The sequence below is a fragment of the Pelecanus crispus genome, chromosome 1 (genome assembly GCF_030463565.1).
Source record: "Pelecanus crispus isolate bPelCri1 chromosome 1, bPelCri1.pri, whole genome shotgun sequence".
Classification (NCBI taxonomy): domain Eukaryota; kingdom Metazoa; phylum Chordata; class Aves; order Pelecaniformes; family Pelecanidae; genus Pelecanus; species Pelecanus crispus.
Genome location: NC_134643.1, coordinates 195,261,558 through 195,277,354, shown reverse-complemented (window position 1 = coordinate 195,277,354; position 15,797 = coordinate 195,261,558). Strand labels below are relative to the sequence as shown.

At 41.5% G+C, this 15,797-nt stretch overlaps 1 protein-coding gene across 1 annotated transcript in view; it reads right to left on the bottom strand.

Moving 5' to 3' along the window:
• Nucleotides 1-7,468: 7,468 nt before the first annotated feature.
• ITM2B (integral membrane protein 2B) overlaps nucleotides 7,469-15,797 on the bottom strand; it is a 28,108-nt gene continuing 19,779 nt past the window's right edge. The window contains 5 exon segments of the mRNA XM_075710630.1: nucleotides 7,469-8,189; nucleotides 9,447-9,501; nucleotides 9,503-9,598; nucleotides 13,307-13,417; nucleotides 15,452-15,658. Coding sequence (XP_075566745.1) covers nucleotides 8,101-8,189; nucleotides 9,447-9,501; nucleotides 9,503-9,598; nucleotides 13,307-13,417; nucleotides 15,452-15,658 — 558 coding nt within the window. The 3' untranslated portion in view covers nucleotides 7,469-8,100.

Genomic DNA, 15,797 nt, shown 5'->3' with positions numbered 1-15,797 from the left:
CCCTCACCCCCCGTCCCCGCCGGCGAGGAGCGGCGACCGCGCCCCCGAAACACGGACCGGCTCGGCGCGGCTCGGAACCCGGAAGGAGAAGCGGCCACCGCCGGCCGCTCAGCCAATGAGCGCGCTTCTTTCTCCCCGCTAGCCAATAGGAGCCGGCTCTGCTTCGTGCGTCCCGGCAACTGGAGCGAGGGCGGTGGTTCGCGGGCGGGGCGGGGCGGGGCGGGGCGGGGCCGGCCCCCTGAGGTAGCGGCGGGGCCGGGACCGGGAGCGGGGAACCGCTCGGTGCCCGGCGGCGTCTCTCGCCCTTCCAGACTGGGTTTTACAGCTGAAGTGAGTCAAAGCTGAGGCCGCAGCGTGGGAAGGAGCGGTGGCATCGGGCCGTCGCGGCCGTAGATGGCCGGTGAGGGAGGCAGAAGGGACGCCTTGGCGAGGTGGGCAGCGCCACACCCTCACAAAATGAGCGCTCGCAGCCTGGGCGTTAGAGATCCTCCAGGGTCCTTCAGTCAGCCCAGAGACCATCGCCCGGCCGTTTCCCGTGTTTCAGGTGCTCGACAAGCTGGAGGCAGGTGATACATCTTTCGCTGACATGGGAGACCTGACAACCGCAGACCTGTATAGAGAAATAAATAACCATACAGGTGTAGACTAGGACAGAAGTTACAAATCCTTTATGGCTGTCTCCCAGTCTGACATTCATCCAAGTCCTAACTGAAATACCACTTTTAACGCTGTGCGTTACAATTATGTTTAACATAAGAAATTCTCCAGTCTTGGGGATCTTCTGGATTTTAAGCCAATGAGATTCAAACTCCCAGTGTCCCAATTCACAGATGTTAAAAATCTCCTCTGTTGAGTGCAATTGGGTATCCACACTTGGAAGTCAGATGCTGCTGCAAATTAGCACATTTTTATGACGACAACTTGGTAGAAAAAGCAAAATCTTTGTATGTAAGGACTCTTAATACACGCACCTATTTATCATTCCTCTGTAAAGCAGCTACTTGTAGTGAGATTGCTGTCAAATTTCGGGATTTAAAGAAAAAACATGAGTATGACTACAGTATGCAATAAAAATTCACCAATATTTTTAAGATTCACGCACTTTAATTTGTTCAAGCTTTTTCTTTATGTTCATTAACTTTTTTAAAAACAGGTGAACAGTCTATTTTTCTGGTTCATAATTAGAACCAAACCAATTACAGTAAAGTGAATACAGAACAAATGGGATTTCTGAGGCAAAGCAAGGTACGTAAACAATAAACTAAATGTTTGAGTTGTAGACTGTAGTGGGATTTAGGCACTCCTTATTATGATTCTAGTAAAACTGTGACAGTAACTTTACCCTGCTTCTAAGCACATTTAAAATACTTCTAATCAGATGATACCAGATGCTGTGGAAGATTTGGAGTCCAGGACTGCACATGTCATCTACAGTTGAACCACAGACAACTAGGCAGATCTACCAACTTGGAAAAGTAAGCTAAAACCCAAAACCACAGATGAGTCCATTGCCCTTCCCTCACAACGGGCTTTAAGAGCACAGAAGAATTTAAAATGAGAGCAAAGCATCTCAGAAAACTTGGTCAGAGCCAGTGGAGACCCTCCCAGCTGTCAGCAAGAAGGAAACACACCCTCCTGGGTAGCTTCCCTCACAGCTGCTTTAACGTGCTGTTAGAGCCAGGCCCTAGATCATCCAAATGATAGGCAAAGAATTTGTGTTGCTCTCATAACCCCCTGTGCATTAGTGCTTAGGGAACATCATAGCCTTTTAAAGAGTTGACAACCGGCCTCAGTGTGAATACTGATTTTCTAAACTTGTTAGTGTGCCAAGCACCTTCTCAAGTAAAATTTTATGCACATTTTCATCAAGCAAGGCACTTGGGGCTCCCCTCCATAAGCAGGTTCACCAAAAAAATAATCTCAGAATGCTTCACGTTACAACTGGAGGGAGAAGAAGGGGAGGCAGCAGATGAATCAAACTACAATAACCTACAATAACCTTCAATCCTCCATCCGGGAGCCTCAGATGTAGTAACTACATCTAAACTGCAGTAAGAAGACTTAACGTGCATATATGTACTTCCAAAGAAAGGCACATGCACGTGTAAAACTGTGTAAATTGCTGTGCCTTTTTCCCCCCTGTTGTTAGATATACTGATTTGAATGTTGTAATCCTGTATTTTAAAACATTTTCTTTTAAATGGAGCCTTTGGGCTTTTGGAATAAAATGACAAAGGAAAGAAGAAAAGCAGCTCTTACTGGGAAGAAAAAAAAAGAAACAAAGGAAAAACTGCAAGGTCAAAAAAAGTATTAATGATAATTTCTCATCTGGCCTGACAATATCTTTATTCTAAACATCTTGCTACAGCAGCTTTGAAAGTGTAGGTCATAGACAGACGGCAGTCTGTGAAACATTGCCCAGACAGGCAGTCCTGACTCATTGGTTCCAGCTGCTAAACAATCTTAAGTAATTTTATTATCTTAAATTTTTTCACTTAAAATTGTTGCTATAGTTTCATGGTAATTGCCGGTGGGAATAGAAGTCATGCTTTCATTGCAAATGAAACCAAGCCTTTTTATTTTGATTCTTACCGCTCAGATATGATGGGAGCTTGCTACTTTTTTAGTTTTCATAAAAATGAAATATTTGTGATGGGGAAACTTGATTTAAGTGCACCTCATTGTCTACCAAGACTAGCTGCTTATTTCTACCTTATCACAGACCTCTGCCACTTAAGTTACAATTACAGTAAAATCAGTTCTTCTGGAGATGCATGGCAGAAATGTGCGTACTAAACCCACTACATTGGGAGCTTCTGGATATTAGTCCAAGTACTAAATATTGGCAGAATTTTTGCTTGAATAAAGCCCATAGGCTGTAAAATTCACGGATTATAAAAATGTCTGCCCAAATCATACCCCATTTCCCTGCCTGTAACAGGCAGAATTTACCAGGGCAAGCGACAGGAGGGCATAATCTCCCCCGGCCAGCCTTTTCTGTGCATGGACATCTCTTGCACTGCGCAGGAGCCACCAGCCCCCCCGCCATCAGTGTCACCTGGAGCTCAGCTGTCCCCCTCAAAGCCCCAACACAAGCGCTAACAGGAGCGAGGAGGTGACAGACATGCCCCGGCTCCCTGCGGGCCAGCTCTTCTCCAGCTGCTGGCCTACAGGCCCCAGGCCTTAGGAAGGACTTCTCTGGAGCACCACCTGGAGCAACAGAGCGATGGTCCCGCTTCAGGAGTGCCTGAGGGGTGCTAAGGCCATGGTTTGAACCAGGCCTTCTCCACTCCCCAGCATGACCTCCCCTGGTAGCACTGCCTCACAACTGCACTGGCATCAGCTCTGCCTTTGAAGCTGGAAATGGTTTACGGGTGTGACGGGGTGAAACAGGCTGGTTGTGCCCCTTCTTGGTGAGCCTGGCCCCTAATATCATTGTATCCCACGTGAAGACTCCGTTCAAAATATGAAGGATAAAAAACATTTCTAAAAGTTAATATTTCTACCATGATGTAAAATCCATAGGGACCATGACAAACCTCAACCCATTTCTCTCTAAACAGAGAGGTATTTGTTAGATGTTGCCTCCTCTAACAGTTCAAAGCCTCTCTATACACACATTATTAATAAAAATACTGTTTTCACTGCACATTTATACACATCTGTGACTTGCTCAGAGCATCACGTAGTGCACTGCTAGAGTCTCAGATACTGCAGTGATGAGTTTAAGGCAGGAATCTCTATCAATAAAGTGTTTGACCAAATTGTTAGTGGGATCTGAAAGGACGCTATGACTATTGTTGCTGGATGGAGAAACATCTGCACGTATACGACTTCTATATGCAAACCCCCAGATTTGTGCTAGCATTGAGGACCAGGGTACTAAAAAATAAAATCCCTGATGCAATTTATCAAACGAAGCCTTAGTCCAAGTGCAATTACATCAGAAAAAACAAATCATTGCCGGTACAGCTTTTTTTGCTTGTGGAAGGTGTCCGGACGTTAGTAGAAACATGCCTTTGCATGCACAGCTGCATCACACTGTGTGCTTTGTCACGCAGGTACCATCCTGTACATTCCCAGCTGGCAAAGTGCTTCTAACCCCAGACACATTCTGCCCCTGAGGTGCACAGGGCATCCTGTGCCCCCTCTGCAGGGCAGTTCATTTTGGTTGGTACTGCCAGCAGATAATGAAATAAAGGTCAACAAACCACCCAACCACAACCCTCTTGTTGCTTGCAATTACACAGCCACGTTAGTGACCCCGTTGCAAACCCTTCCTTCCTGTCCTGCTCAGTCCCAGGTTCTGCTTCCTCTCTCCGCGAGAGAACGTGTGCTCTGGCACAGGCAACACGCCGTCCTGCTGCTGGCGGCCTCCCCAGCGAGGATGTTTCCCATGCCTCCTTGATTTCCTAAGCTCCCAAGAACCAGAATACGCTCTACTGGAAGCACTTCTCAGGAATCAAATTAATTTTAACAGACAACCTGGAAACCAGCTGAAAATTAGCAACTGTAGCCTATAGTGAACAGACAGGAATTTGCCTGAACTAAATCTACCCGTGATCTTGTTTTTTTCTTTTTGTTAAGAGTGAGCCTAAGATGATATTCTTTACCATGGCATGGCAGTGAAATACCCTAATTAGGCGAAAGCATTTGTGTATACTATTCCAGCAAAACTCATAGCATGAAAACGCTATAGGCTCTTCTATGTTGCTTCCCCATAACAGTAGAATACCCTCCTGCAACTAGCACAAACAGTGCCAGTAAGAGTACAGCTCTGCTAATATTTCTAAACCACAGGCTTCTGCTAGCACAGCCTTGTCAGACTTCCATCCTCCCACGCAACTCGTACCAACAAAAGTGCATACCCACCTTTGCAGAGAACAACGCTACTCTCAGTTGATGGCTTTAATAAACCTCAGTTGGCTTCCACAGTACTGATTTCAGCTGGAAACAATCTTCTTCAAGCAAATGAATCCAGCCCCTACTTCTTCCTCTCTGCAAGTGCAACGCACCTGTGTGCACTGCTTCAGGTAACCCCGCAGCTTCTCCTTGCACCAGATAACCAAACTCTTGCATTTTCTGTCCTGCAGGCCTTCAGTATTTTCTTCATGCTAGAACTTGCCCCATGGCTCTTTACTAAAGCTGCAAGACTTCATCTAGAGAAGGAGGGAAGACTTGGAGCTTTTATCACACTTTGCAAGCCCAGATCATACACATCAACTGGTGACAATACCCTTACGCATGCAAAGACCTACTGAACATCAGAGGCTGTTTGGGACCCATGAGAGCGCAACACAGCCCCCTCCACCAAATAAACGTAGTGGCATAGGATAGTGGCAGTTCTTTGATTTTGCTACTGCAATGACAAAGTGTGTCTCAGCATTAGGATTCATTTTCTTTCTTACAAGGAGTTTTAAAAATATTTGCAAAGATAATTGTCCAATGAGGTCATTCTTATACTAACCCTTTTCTGGAATTCATTTGGCTAGAAATGTGGTTTTCTTCAGTCTGGAACAGCTATGCTTGTTTATTATACTTTTTTTTAATTTAAAAAATAAAAAAGGAAAAAAGCCCAAGCAGCTCCTAGAGCTAGTTTTTTCCATGCATTTGTCCCCCATGCTTCATCGACTTTGTCTAAAAGGGCAGAAGTTCCACGCTTATTTTCAAGCTACTGATAGAAATAAATTTCCTTCTGCCATCCAACGGGCTCAAAAGTTATTAGGGACACAGGCATGCAGCATGATCATATAAACCTCCTGTCTCTAAAAACAAATCTATTTCTCCTCTGCTCCGCCACCCCTTCAGCAGCCTCATTTCCTGGTGGCTCCATTAAAGGACACACCACACATCACAAAGTTTCTTACTGGGTTTCATTTTGAAAACAAGTTAAAGATGATGCGAGGCTTACTTAAAAATTAGCAAGTTCCATATTAACTTATGGAAAATAAGAACAGTACACTCATGAAAAGGTAGGAAACATGCTTAAAAGTACTTCAGCATGAATCTGGCATCATACAGGGTTCCAAAACACACACCAGCAACCCTTTCCTGACATATAATTGACCTTTATTGCAAGCACACAATTGCCACATCCTGAATGTCTGTAGCTGAAGTTTTCCCAGCGGATTTTCCAACTTGCTTACATCCATACCAAAGTGTAGCTATGTAAATATAATTTATACATGAGCATCTAGCCTATATCTACATAAGGCTTTATTTGATGTTCATGACTGCTGTGCACCATCAAGAATGGATTCAAAAAGTCCAGCTTTCAGAAAGTAACAACTATACTTTTCATTTTACATATAAAGCATCTACACTAAGACTAAGCTGTAAATTAAGCCAAATGCAGATGAAGAAAAAAAAATTGTATTGTGTATTTAAGAAACTTCCTTTAAAACAAATTATTTTATCTCGATCCAAACATTCACAATAGCAGGAAGCTGGATGATAGCATGTTTACAATCGTGCAATAGCTCTAAACGCAGTAAAGCATCCTTCCACTATATTAAGAAAATATCCTTTAAAAGATGAAAAATAAGATTAGTTCAAAGCCTCTTGACTGAATTAACCTAAGACAAAAGATTTGGACACCTATGGTGCATGTTATTTAAAAATCGGTTTAAGCAGTATTTTTTTTTCTAACAAATAATGCAAATATTCTATTAAACATTCCTACTTTCCTGATAAATCAATGCTCGAAATTTGGTCAGAAAGACAAGTCAGTTCCGGTATTATGGAAGCTCAGAAGTGGATTTTGTGAGAGATTTTCCAGCCTTGTTGTTGAGTGTTAGTCCCTTTTTTTCTCTCCTGTAATTTTTCTTGCAACCAGCTTCAAAACAGAAGGCACTATGATACATCTTACCCTGCACTCTCCCCTACAAAAGTTGCCATTACAAAGATCCCAAGCGTATAAAAAAAATTCAAACTTGCTTTAAGAATAGCAGTTTTAAGTGTAAATGGCACGATACAGAATGGTATTAGCGATATTTGAGCTAGCTCCAGATTAACTGACAAAGCTCAATGGCACAGGCTGACTGGAATGCCATGAAGTTGAACAAAGGGAAATGCAAAGTCCTGCATGTCGTGAACACTCTGGGCTCTCAGCTGGGTCAGCCTGACTCACGGCACGCTCTAGATTACATGATTTGACAAACAGGGATTTCAGACATTAACACCGCATTAAGTCAGCTTTGGATCTCCGCTCTGATCATATGTATTGTGGAAATACCAATGCAGAATTTAAGCAAGCAGCACAATATTGCCTTTAAATGAAAAAGGAACAGGAAAAACATGCTTCTCTATTCATATTCCATTTCTCAGCCATCACCTATTCCGTTTTATCTTCTCGCTTTTAAAAATAGCACTGCAAGTGAAAAGCATTAATTTTAACTTCAAATTTAACTGTAGTCCCCTCCTCTTAAAAACCCAGTAATAGCAAAAGAAAACACAAGACTTTTAGACAAACAGTTTTAGAAGGTTTATTTTCCATTGCACATACATGGATTATATACAAGTTAGTAACATAAGTTACTTCTTAATTTTCTAAAAGATTGTTACAGCAAACACTTGCCATTTTAAAACATCAAGTCAGAAATCAATCTAAAAAGGTAAATATGACAATATTTTAAAAAGGAAACAAATTGCACTTTGTTAGGGAGAGTCAAATACAGGTTTGTCTATATACTGTAACAAACTATATAGCAGGTAATATTACAGTTAGAAGTAGCTCTTGCAGTCCATTTGTACATTAATAATTCTTTTCAATTTTACTTAATTAAAAACTGGTGGATATTTCAAAGACTTTCTCTTCTTCCTAGTATTCAAGATTTATCACATGAAATGCACTAGCAACTAAGTCTTTATACAATTGCTATTCAAATATAAGAACACCACCACACCTGAAAATAAGGAAAAAACTAAAAACATATTGATTTTACATGTATCATGAGATGAAAAGTATGGAAGGTGTTCAGCAATAAAGCCCTGTCCACTACTTACATAAAAGAAGATTTTAAAAAATAATCACTGCACACGAATACAAAGGGTGGGGTCATACTGTAGTTTTTAAGTCTCCTGGAACAGTAATATTCCTCATTACTGTTCACAGATGAGTGTTTCCATAGCAAACCTGTTCTCAAAGTGTCGAATCTTTCGGCAATTGATGGCTTCACGCTTCTGAATTCCTGTTTGTATTAGTAAAGAACAATGGAGGGTAAACAGAAGAGGCGGTGAGGTACAGAGACAGAACAGTTTTACATTTTGTTATAAGAAGATGTCATCAGACATCAGAACTACCTACCCCCTTCGATCCCCCCTCTCAGAGGAAACACACACAGGTGCACATTCATACTTAGAAAATCAATAAGCAAGCAATGATCCTGAAGGTGTGGTGAACCAAATCGCAACACTGGTTTAGTTAAAACCAACCTGCCAAACCCCCCCAACTGGCTAGTTTTCACCCAGGTCAGTTGTTCCCAATCTCCCTCTCTCTGCGTCTGTAAAAACACTTGTGGGGACGTGAGAGAGGGAACAGCAAAGGAATAAACCACTATAGGCAAAAAAGAGTGGACTAGCAGTAAACATCATCATCTTGGAATGGAAGAAAGAGAGATTTCAACCAAATTTTAGCCAAGCTAATGCTCACTGCCAACCTATGCTCATGATTTATTACTACAGCATCAACATACTGAATTTTGAATTGGTTTTAGCTATTAAGAACTTCTCATTTTTAAAAATTGTTCTAAACTATTTTTATAAAATGTATTTCTTTGCCTTGTTTTCCCAAGCAGTCAGGCAACTAAACTGCTTCAGTGTGCACCTGCACATCACATACAGTTAAAAAAAAAAGAAAGGAGGCAAGTCTAAGTAAAATCTGAGTGAAAATTTTAAGGCAGTATTTAATAGCTTGTCAAGACTCTTCCAAATGATGTTTTTCAAATAGTTTCCATGAACAAGTACCAAGCACTACAATTCTCCTGTGAAGACAACTCTTACTCACATTTCACAGATGCAAATCGGAAGACGTGGACTAATTTACAGATGGCTTTAATGACAAGAAGAACCTGCAGTTCTGTACTTGGACTACAAGGCTATGGCTTCTCATATATGAAAGGTGTTTTTTTTGTTTTGGGGGAGGTGGGTCAAGAAACAAGATCAAAGAAAATCTTCAATGAAAGCCTGAACCCCAGAAAACATACCCATGCATACACACACATTTTAGCAGCTCCTAGCTCACCAGGACCTTGAGCACAATAAAATGACTTATTTCCATACCTACACAGAAAATATCAGGCATACTTAAGCCCACAGAGCTGGTTACTGCAATAACCAACCCTTGCTTTAATAAGAGTCATTCCTTTCAACACAATGAAGCCTATTTATTGAACTCAAGCAGCATTGAACTTTCTGCCAACACAAAAGATCGCAGGAGGAAAATTTACCTTTCATGGCTTCTTTGCGCTGTAGTTTATAGGTTTCCTTGCCACGGCAGAGGCGGGTAAATAAAGAATCCCAGCTGATCCACATTTTCAATGCGATCAGTAACAATCATCTGTTCATGAATCAAATAGGACTGGGGCAAATATGTTCCAGCCTGTTGAACAAAAATGTAACAGCTCTGTCAAAAGCCATCTCTTTGCGGTTTAAGTACACAAGAAACACTTTGCAATGTGTTTCTTTGACACGGCTGTGACATATCTTCTTTGAATTCTTTCAAAATAGGTATTACCCACAGAATTTTATTCTAAATACGCAAACATCACTGCAGTGCACTACAGAAATACATAATGATTACAGTCAAAAAGGTCACAAAACTTTGTCCACCACCTTCCTGCTACAGTTAACGTCAGTCTTCAGCAGGGAAGAAGTGTTTCCTTCCAGGAGCACCCACTGTCACGGATCAGTCCTGCACTTACCATCCGAAGTTTTCACTGAATTAACAACAGCCCAACAGACCTCAGTGGGAACTGCTCCCAAATAGGAGTTGGCAGAAGCATGCTCTACATGGAGATACTCTTGCTGATGAAGCACACCAGCTGCAGTGTACTCCAGCTGCACTCCATGGGGTCTGGGAAGCCTTGAACATACTCACAGCGTGGGCCACAACTCTCAAGCCAAATGCAAGGTGAGACCATCTAGCCCCATAAGTTATTATGGCGACTCCCACAACTGTTCATACAGAAAGCTGTGGTGGGCTATCAGGTGTTACAAGCCAATACACTGAAAAAGGGAAGAGCCATAACAACACGCAAGGGCTTCCCAAGCCTTTTCTAGTCCCTTCAGTGTTATTTTGCCACAGCTGAAATGATGGAGGAATCCGCCTCTGTGCACGCCTCACTGTACACAGCTGAAGATGCACATACTTAGCTATCAGACAATTTCCTAGTACTGCCACTGGTAAATAATCACCAATTTTTTTTCAGTATTACTTCATTTAAGAAATCCTGTTAGCGTGATTGTAATATATGGCAGTAGAGAAGGTGTTGCTTGCTTTCCAAAAATAAAACAATCACTTACTGCAGAAACAAATTCAGCTTCTGTGGCGAAAGATCACTTTATTTTTTGTTGACAATAAACAACTTGAAATTTCCATTGCAAAACAAGACTGTCTTTTCAGTCCAAGTGACATGTTGAGAAGAAGCTGATTAAATGCTATTCTTTTCAGTAAAGAAAGGACTGTATAAAATTCACTTTAAATCATGAAAATTTTCTTCAGCACATACTATGAGGAAAACAACAGCAATTTTCTTTTCTTTAAATAAGAGCTTGGAAGTGTTCACACTCCTGAACTACCCCACTCATTATCTGGTCATTAAATCACTGTAAAATACTGTATCTTCACCCCTGGTCTGTCCAATTTCAGGAGAGAGCACCAAGGGAGCCCCAGAGCAAAGCAGCAGTGCAGGGCACCAGCACGGTGGGCAGCGGTGCCGAGCACTCGGGGCAGCCTGCAAGGACACTCCTGGGCTCGTGCCCTCCAAAGCGCAGGACCTCCTGGGACCTCCCGGACCACCCCCCAGACACGGCCTTCTCGGCCCTCCCAGGAGGTGCAAGAGGAGGGGGAGCTTAGTGCAGGAATCTCCTCTGCCCAGCTGCTGCAGAAGCAATTACCCAGCACTGGGATCCAGCAGAGCTGCAAATATTGTCATGTTTGAGACGTCGTGTGCATCACATACGGTTAAAATTGGCCAGTTGGCTCAACAACGGGAACAAATATACCTGGGTTTCAGCCTTGTTCCCCAAGGAAAGGAGGCCTTTTGCTGTCTGCATATTCAAGCAAACTGTATCAATATATAAAAATGTGGTTCTTTAGGCTGAAATTACAGCTTTCTTTTTTAAAAACAAAACAGCCCAGAGCACCTCCGTTTTCATAAAATGCCCTCTGCACGTATTCAGAACTCATGTGAATGAAATGAGCACTTCAGTTTCACACGTTTTTTTTTTCTTTGTGCAACCAGTGTGACTGCAGGACAGTGAAATGTACTCACTTTGTGCATCTGCAGAATAGTTTCCCAAATTTCAGTTACAAAACATTTAGCTTGATTTTCTGAGACATCAAATGCCCACAGCTTTTTGTTAATACAATGAGAATTAAACAGATGTCTCATAAAATTAGGGCACTCACTGCTGGGGACAATGATCAAAACAGTTTGCTTTTGCACAGATTTTCAATTAAATGCGTGATGCCTGGTTATCCTCTTACTTGTAAACCAAGCATATTTGATTTAGTACTAATGACAAACTAGGAAATGAACAGATTTTAATAGTGGAATTTGTGTGAACTAAAAATGGAATCAAAACAGCATACACAAAGTAAAAAAAAATATGGGGTCACTGAGTTTTACACATAGCACCTCATCTTTATGTACAGGAAATGAAAGTGCGATTTAATGGCCAGTCTAAAAACAGGCAGCAAAAAAGCAGCAGAGAACTGACTTGTGAAGTCATTTTTCACATAAAATTTATTTATATACACGAACCACTCAGAAATGGCTAAAATGGTTCCTGGAGTCCTAATTCCACAGCCTTGTTTGAAAGATGCAAACCCAAAGACGCTATTAACAATTCTAAAGTTACAAAAGCCCAGTAAAATAAAATTTAAAACAGTATACCCAAATCTTAGACACAAGTTAGCTTATCAGCTCTCTTCCCCACCCAGAGTGTTTTGCTGTTCTGTAACTAAACTAGAAAGCTGGAAAACAAGGCAAATAGTAATGCATTAGAAGCATACATATGTAAGAGTCAAAAAAAAGAGATGAAGATGATTCATATTCAATTAGTGAGAGACCTCATTAGATTATCTACTTTGGCCTCCTCAACTTCACAGGCCATTACGTTTCACCCAGTTACTACTACCAAGAGAACAGCATGTCCCCGTGGTGGCAACAAGCCAGCCAGCACCAGCACCACAAGCCCAGCAGTAGTGTTCAATTATCAAACCCTGCTGGGAAGCGATTAGGAGCTCCCACAACATTATACTGAAAACTCACGTTCGGTTGTTCAGCGATTGTGGTATCTCAGTCCTTTCAGCGGTCCTTGTTTTTAAGGACAACGAATCTTGTTCTGAAGGTCTGGTGCTCGCGGAACCAGGTATCTGGCTATACTAAAAGCCCTCTTGCTTAAATGGGCTTTGCTAATCATACAGTCCAAATCCTGACCACTCCTACAAAACCTCCCTGGAAACAGGAAGGTCCATCTTAAGGCTGCTGGAAGCCTCATGAACTCGCATGCAGCACGAGTCCATCACACGTGGTGCCACGTCTGACTTCCCTGAGCAGATCCAACACACCTCACGTACATCACCCTCAAGCCACTGGATCAGTTCAAAGTAGGGGCCAACCCAAGGGACCTAAGCTTTAAACAATGCCCGTGTTAAAAGGATTTCCCAGTGTATCTACTTCAAGCCTGTCAGCTAACCAGTCTCAGTCCAGCGCATGCATGGAAGCTTTATGGAAACTTTTCACAATGGATTATAAATAAAAAACCACAGACTACTATCAAAGAGTCTAGGTACACCACATTTACACCATTTTGACAGCCAAATGTATAGTACTGAAGAATAAAATCAGGTTTGTTTGCTTTTCTCTGAATTAATAATTCCTTCATGATTGTAGTTACTTAACTAAGAAGGTTATAGACTTTCTTCTCTCTTTGCAAAGATCTCTAATGATTGGTTAACTTTCTAACACATGTGGCTTGTGTGAATGTCAGAGTTGGGGGGGGGGGGGGGGGGGCAGAAAAAAGAAAAAAATTCTGCTTTTTTCCCTGTCTTAAGAACAAATTACTTACGATTTAACCGTACCTTGATGTTGATGAGCAGCTCCAGGAAATTTTTTGGCGGCATAACAACTGAAGTGTTCAGAGGAATCACATAGCACTTATCCAGGCTAAGGTCAAGATAGGCAGTGAGTCTCTGTTGAGGAAATACTTAATCAAAATAGCATCAGAAAATTCATATACAGACTTTGCTAAACTGCTATTGTCTCGTGTTGTTCTTCAAATTATTGTTTTGTTCACTATAAAGTCTGTCCAACAAACTCCAATTTGAGGGTGGGTAAATGCAGAAATAAAAGGCAGTCTTGATGAAAGTTTAAATCTATGACAGGGATTTGTGCAAGGCAGCAGGTGATAAGTAGCTCAAATGCACTACAGTAATGAAATTACAAAGGTGTATCTGAGCTGTTAGGGAATCAGGTACAGTGTTCATTTATTCCTAGTGCCTGCATTTTGAAACAACACGGCAAAAACCTTGCTCTAATCTCCACGCTTTTATATTTTGTTATAGTCTAAAGGGGAAAAGCTGCTGGTAAGAACAAAATATAGAAGGAGAAAAACTACTGTTACAGGTAATGCAACAAAAATCCTTTTATTTTCAAAAATACTACTGACTTGAAGTGTTAATGATTATTCATAGCTGAATTATTATCTTTATAGTACCTGAACTGCAATATTTGCCATTATTTGATAAAAACCAAGATATAAAAAGCCCAGGGAATTATCCTGATGAATCCTATGGCTCTGTTCACTGAGCTGTGTTTTACTGCATCTGTTCTTGCTAAAGAAGACATTATCTCAAGCTGCTGAAAGCTCTAAGGCTGCAGATGTATATAAAATACTGAGCACCAAGAGCCGAACAGTCAAAATAATACCAGGACAGCAATCATCAGTGCAACTAATCTCATTACATGGCAGTAAGCGCTGTGCCTATGGCAAATGATCCTTGTGCTGACCTTTAGAGCAAAGCCTTTAACTCATTAAATCAAAAAGTAAATTTCTAATACTGTATTGTTCCTATTCACTTCTTACATACAGCTTTTTTTTTTCCCCCTGGTTTTCCCTCTTTAGAGGCTTTGCTCTAACTCTTAACAGAAGCTCCCTAAATATATTCAGGAATATTTTAAAATTACATAGCTCAAGCAAGCGATGTTTTCCTCCAAATCTGGTTATGAATATTTGATAGATAGCACTCCCTTTGCCTGGAAAACTTGAAACTCTGAAGTTTGCATAAAAAAACAGGACGCTTCCCTATTCTTCTTTTTCAGCCTTGCTGAAAAAAAGCTGTTCAGCAAAGTCTTCAAACATTCACAGAAATTTAACTTCCTGAAAACCAGCTGTAGAACATTTCATCGCTATCAGACAGCTTCCATCAGGCTGATACAGAAAAGAAGGGCTTCTAATTGTTTTACAGCTCTGTTGTTAATACCAAGAGCTGCACGCCTGTCAACTGCCTTACCAAAAATTTATTACCATGATTCCTATAAAAGTTGTTTCTACAAAAGAGGAAGAAACAGCTAAAAGTGCCTTGATACCCCGGTTCAGTGCCTTCAGGAATCACAGTAGCCTGTGGTGCACAAGGAAAATTTAGCTTCTGCTAGGCTTCCTACAGCATCTGGGAAACAAGCTCTTTTCCATGGTCGGTCAGCTGTCGCTTCCTTCCCTTTCTGCTGCTACTTTGGGGTTTTTGAGCTATGCTACAAGAGCAACCTCTGGGGATGCTGGAACATACTTAGTGACGCCAGCCACAATCAGCCCCTGCAAGCTGAGGTCAAAGCTATGACAGCCCTTTCTAAACTTTCCTCAGCACCACAGCAGTTGGTCAAATTCTGGCTCGGTGGACCCAGCACAGCAAGAACTATATTCTCTTTACTTCCTCATACCAAGGAAAGGAAATAGTTCTAAGATTTTTCCCTTTCTAAAAACAGAATCGTGTTTGCACATGGTGGTTTACAAACTACCTCATGACGACTGTATAACGCTGTACTTTGTATGCCTGGTTAATAATTGCTTGCAGCCTGCTGCTGATCAAAACATTTCTGCTGCCTCCTCCACCCGCCACCCCACCACTTTCCCCCACCACAATAACTAGGGCGTACATGTATAAGGATGACTGAAGGGGAACATTTTTCAAGTTTTAAATGCTTTCAACTTCTTCAGAAATATTTCTTACCCGGTGGAAGTCATGGACGATATCAGCAGGATCACTATCAGCAAACTCAGGGACTGGCACACTGATAAACTCAACATCTTCCTCCTCCAAGATCTGAATATTTTGCTCAATCGTGTGGTAGCGAGCACTCTGAGCCTCTGCCCCAGGCTCAGGTAAACTTAAACCATCTTCAATGTACTTTATTCCACAGAAATACACACCACCCTGCTAAAAATAGTAAACAACCCAGCAACAAATACATCAGTAGCCTTGTTAGAAGTTTAAAACTAATATTCTCAAAGCACTGTGCAGAAGAAAAACTTGTCAGACTAGATGAAATGTTTTCCCTTTAATTTGATTCATACAC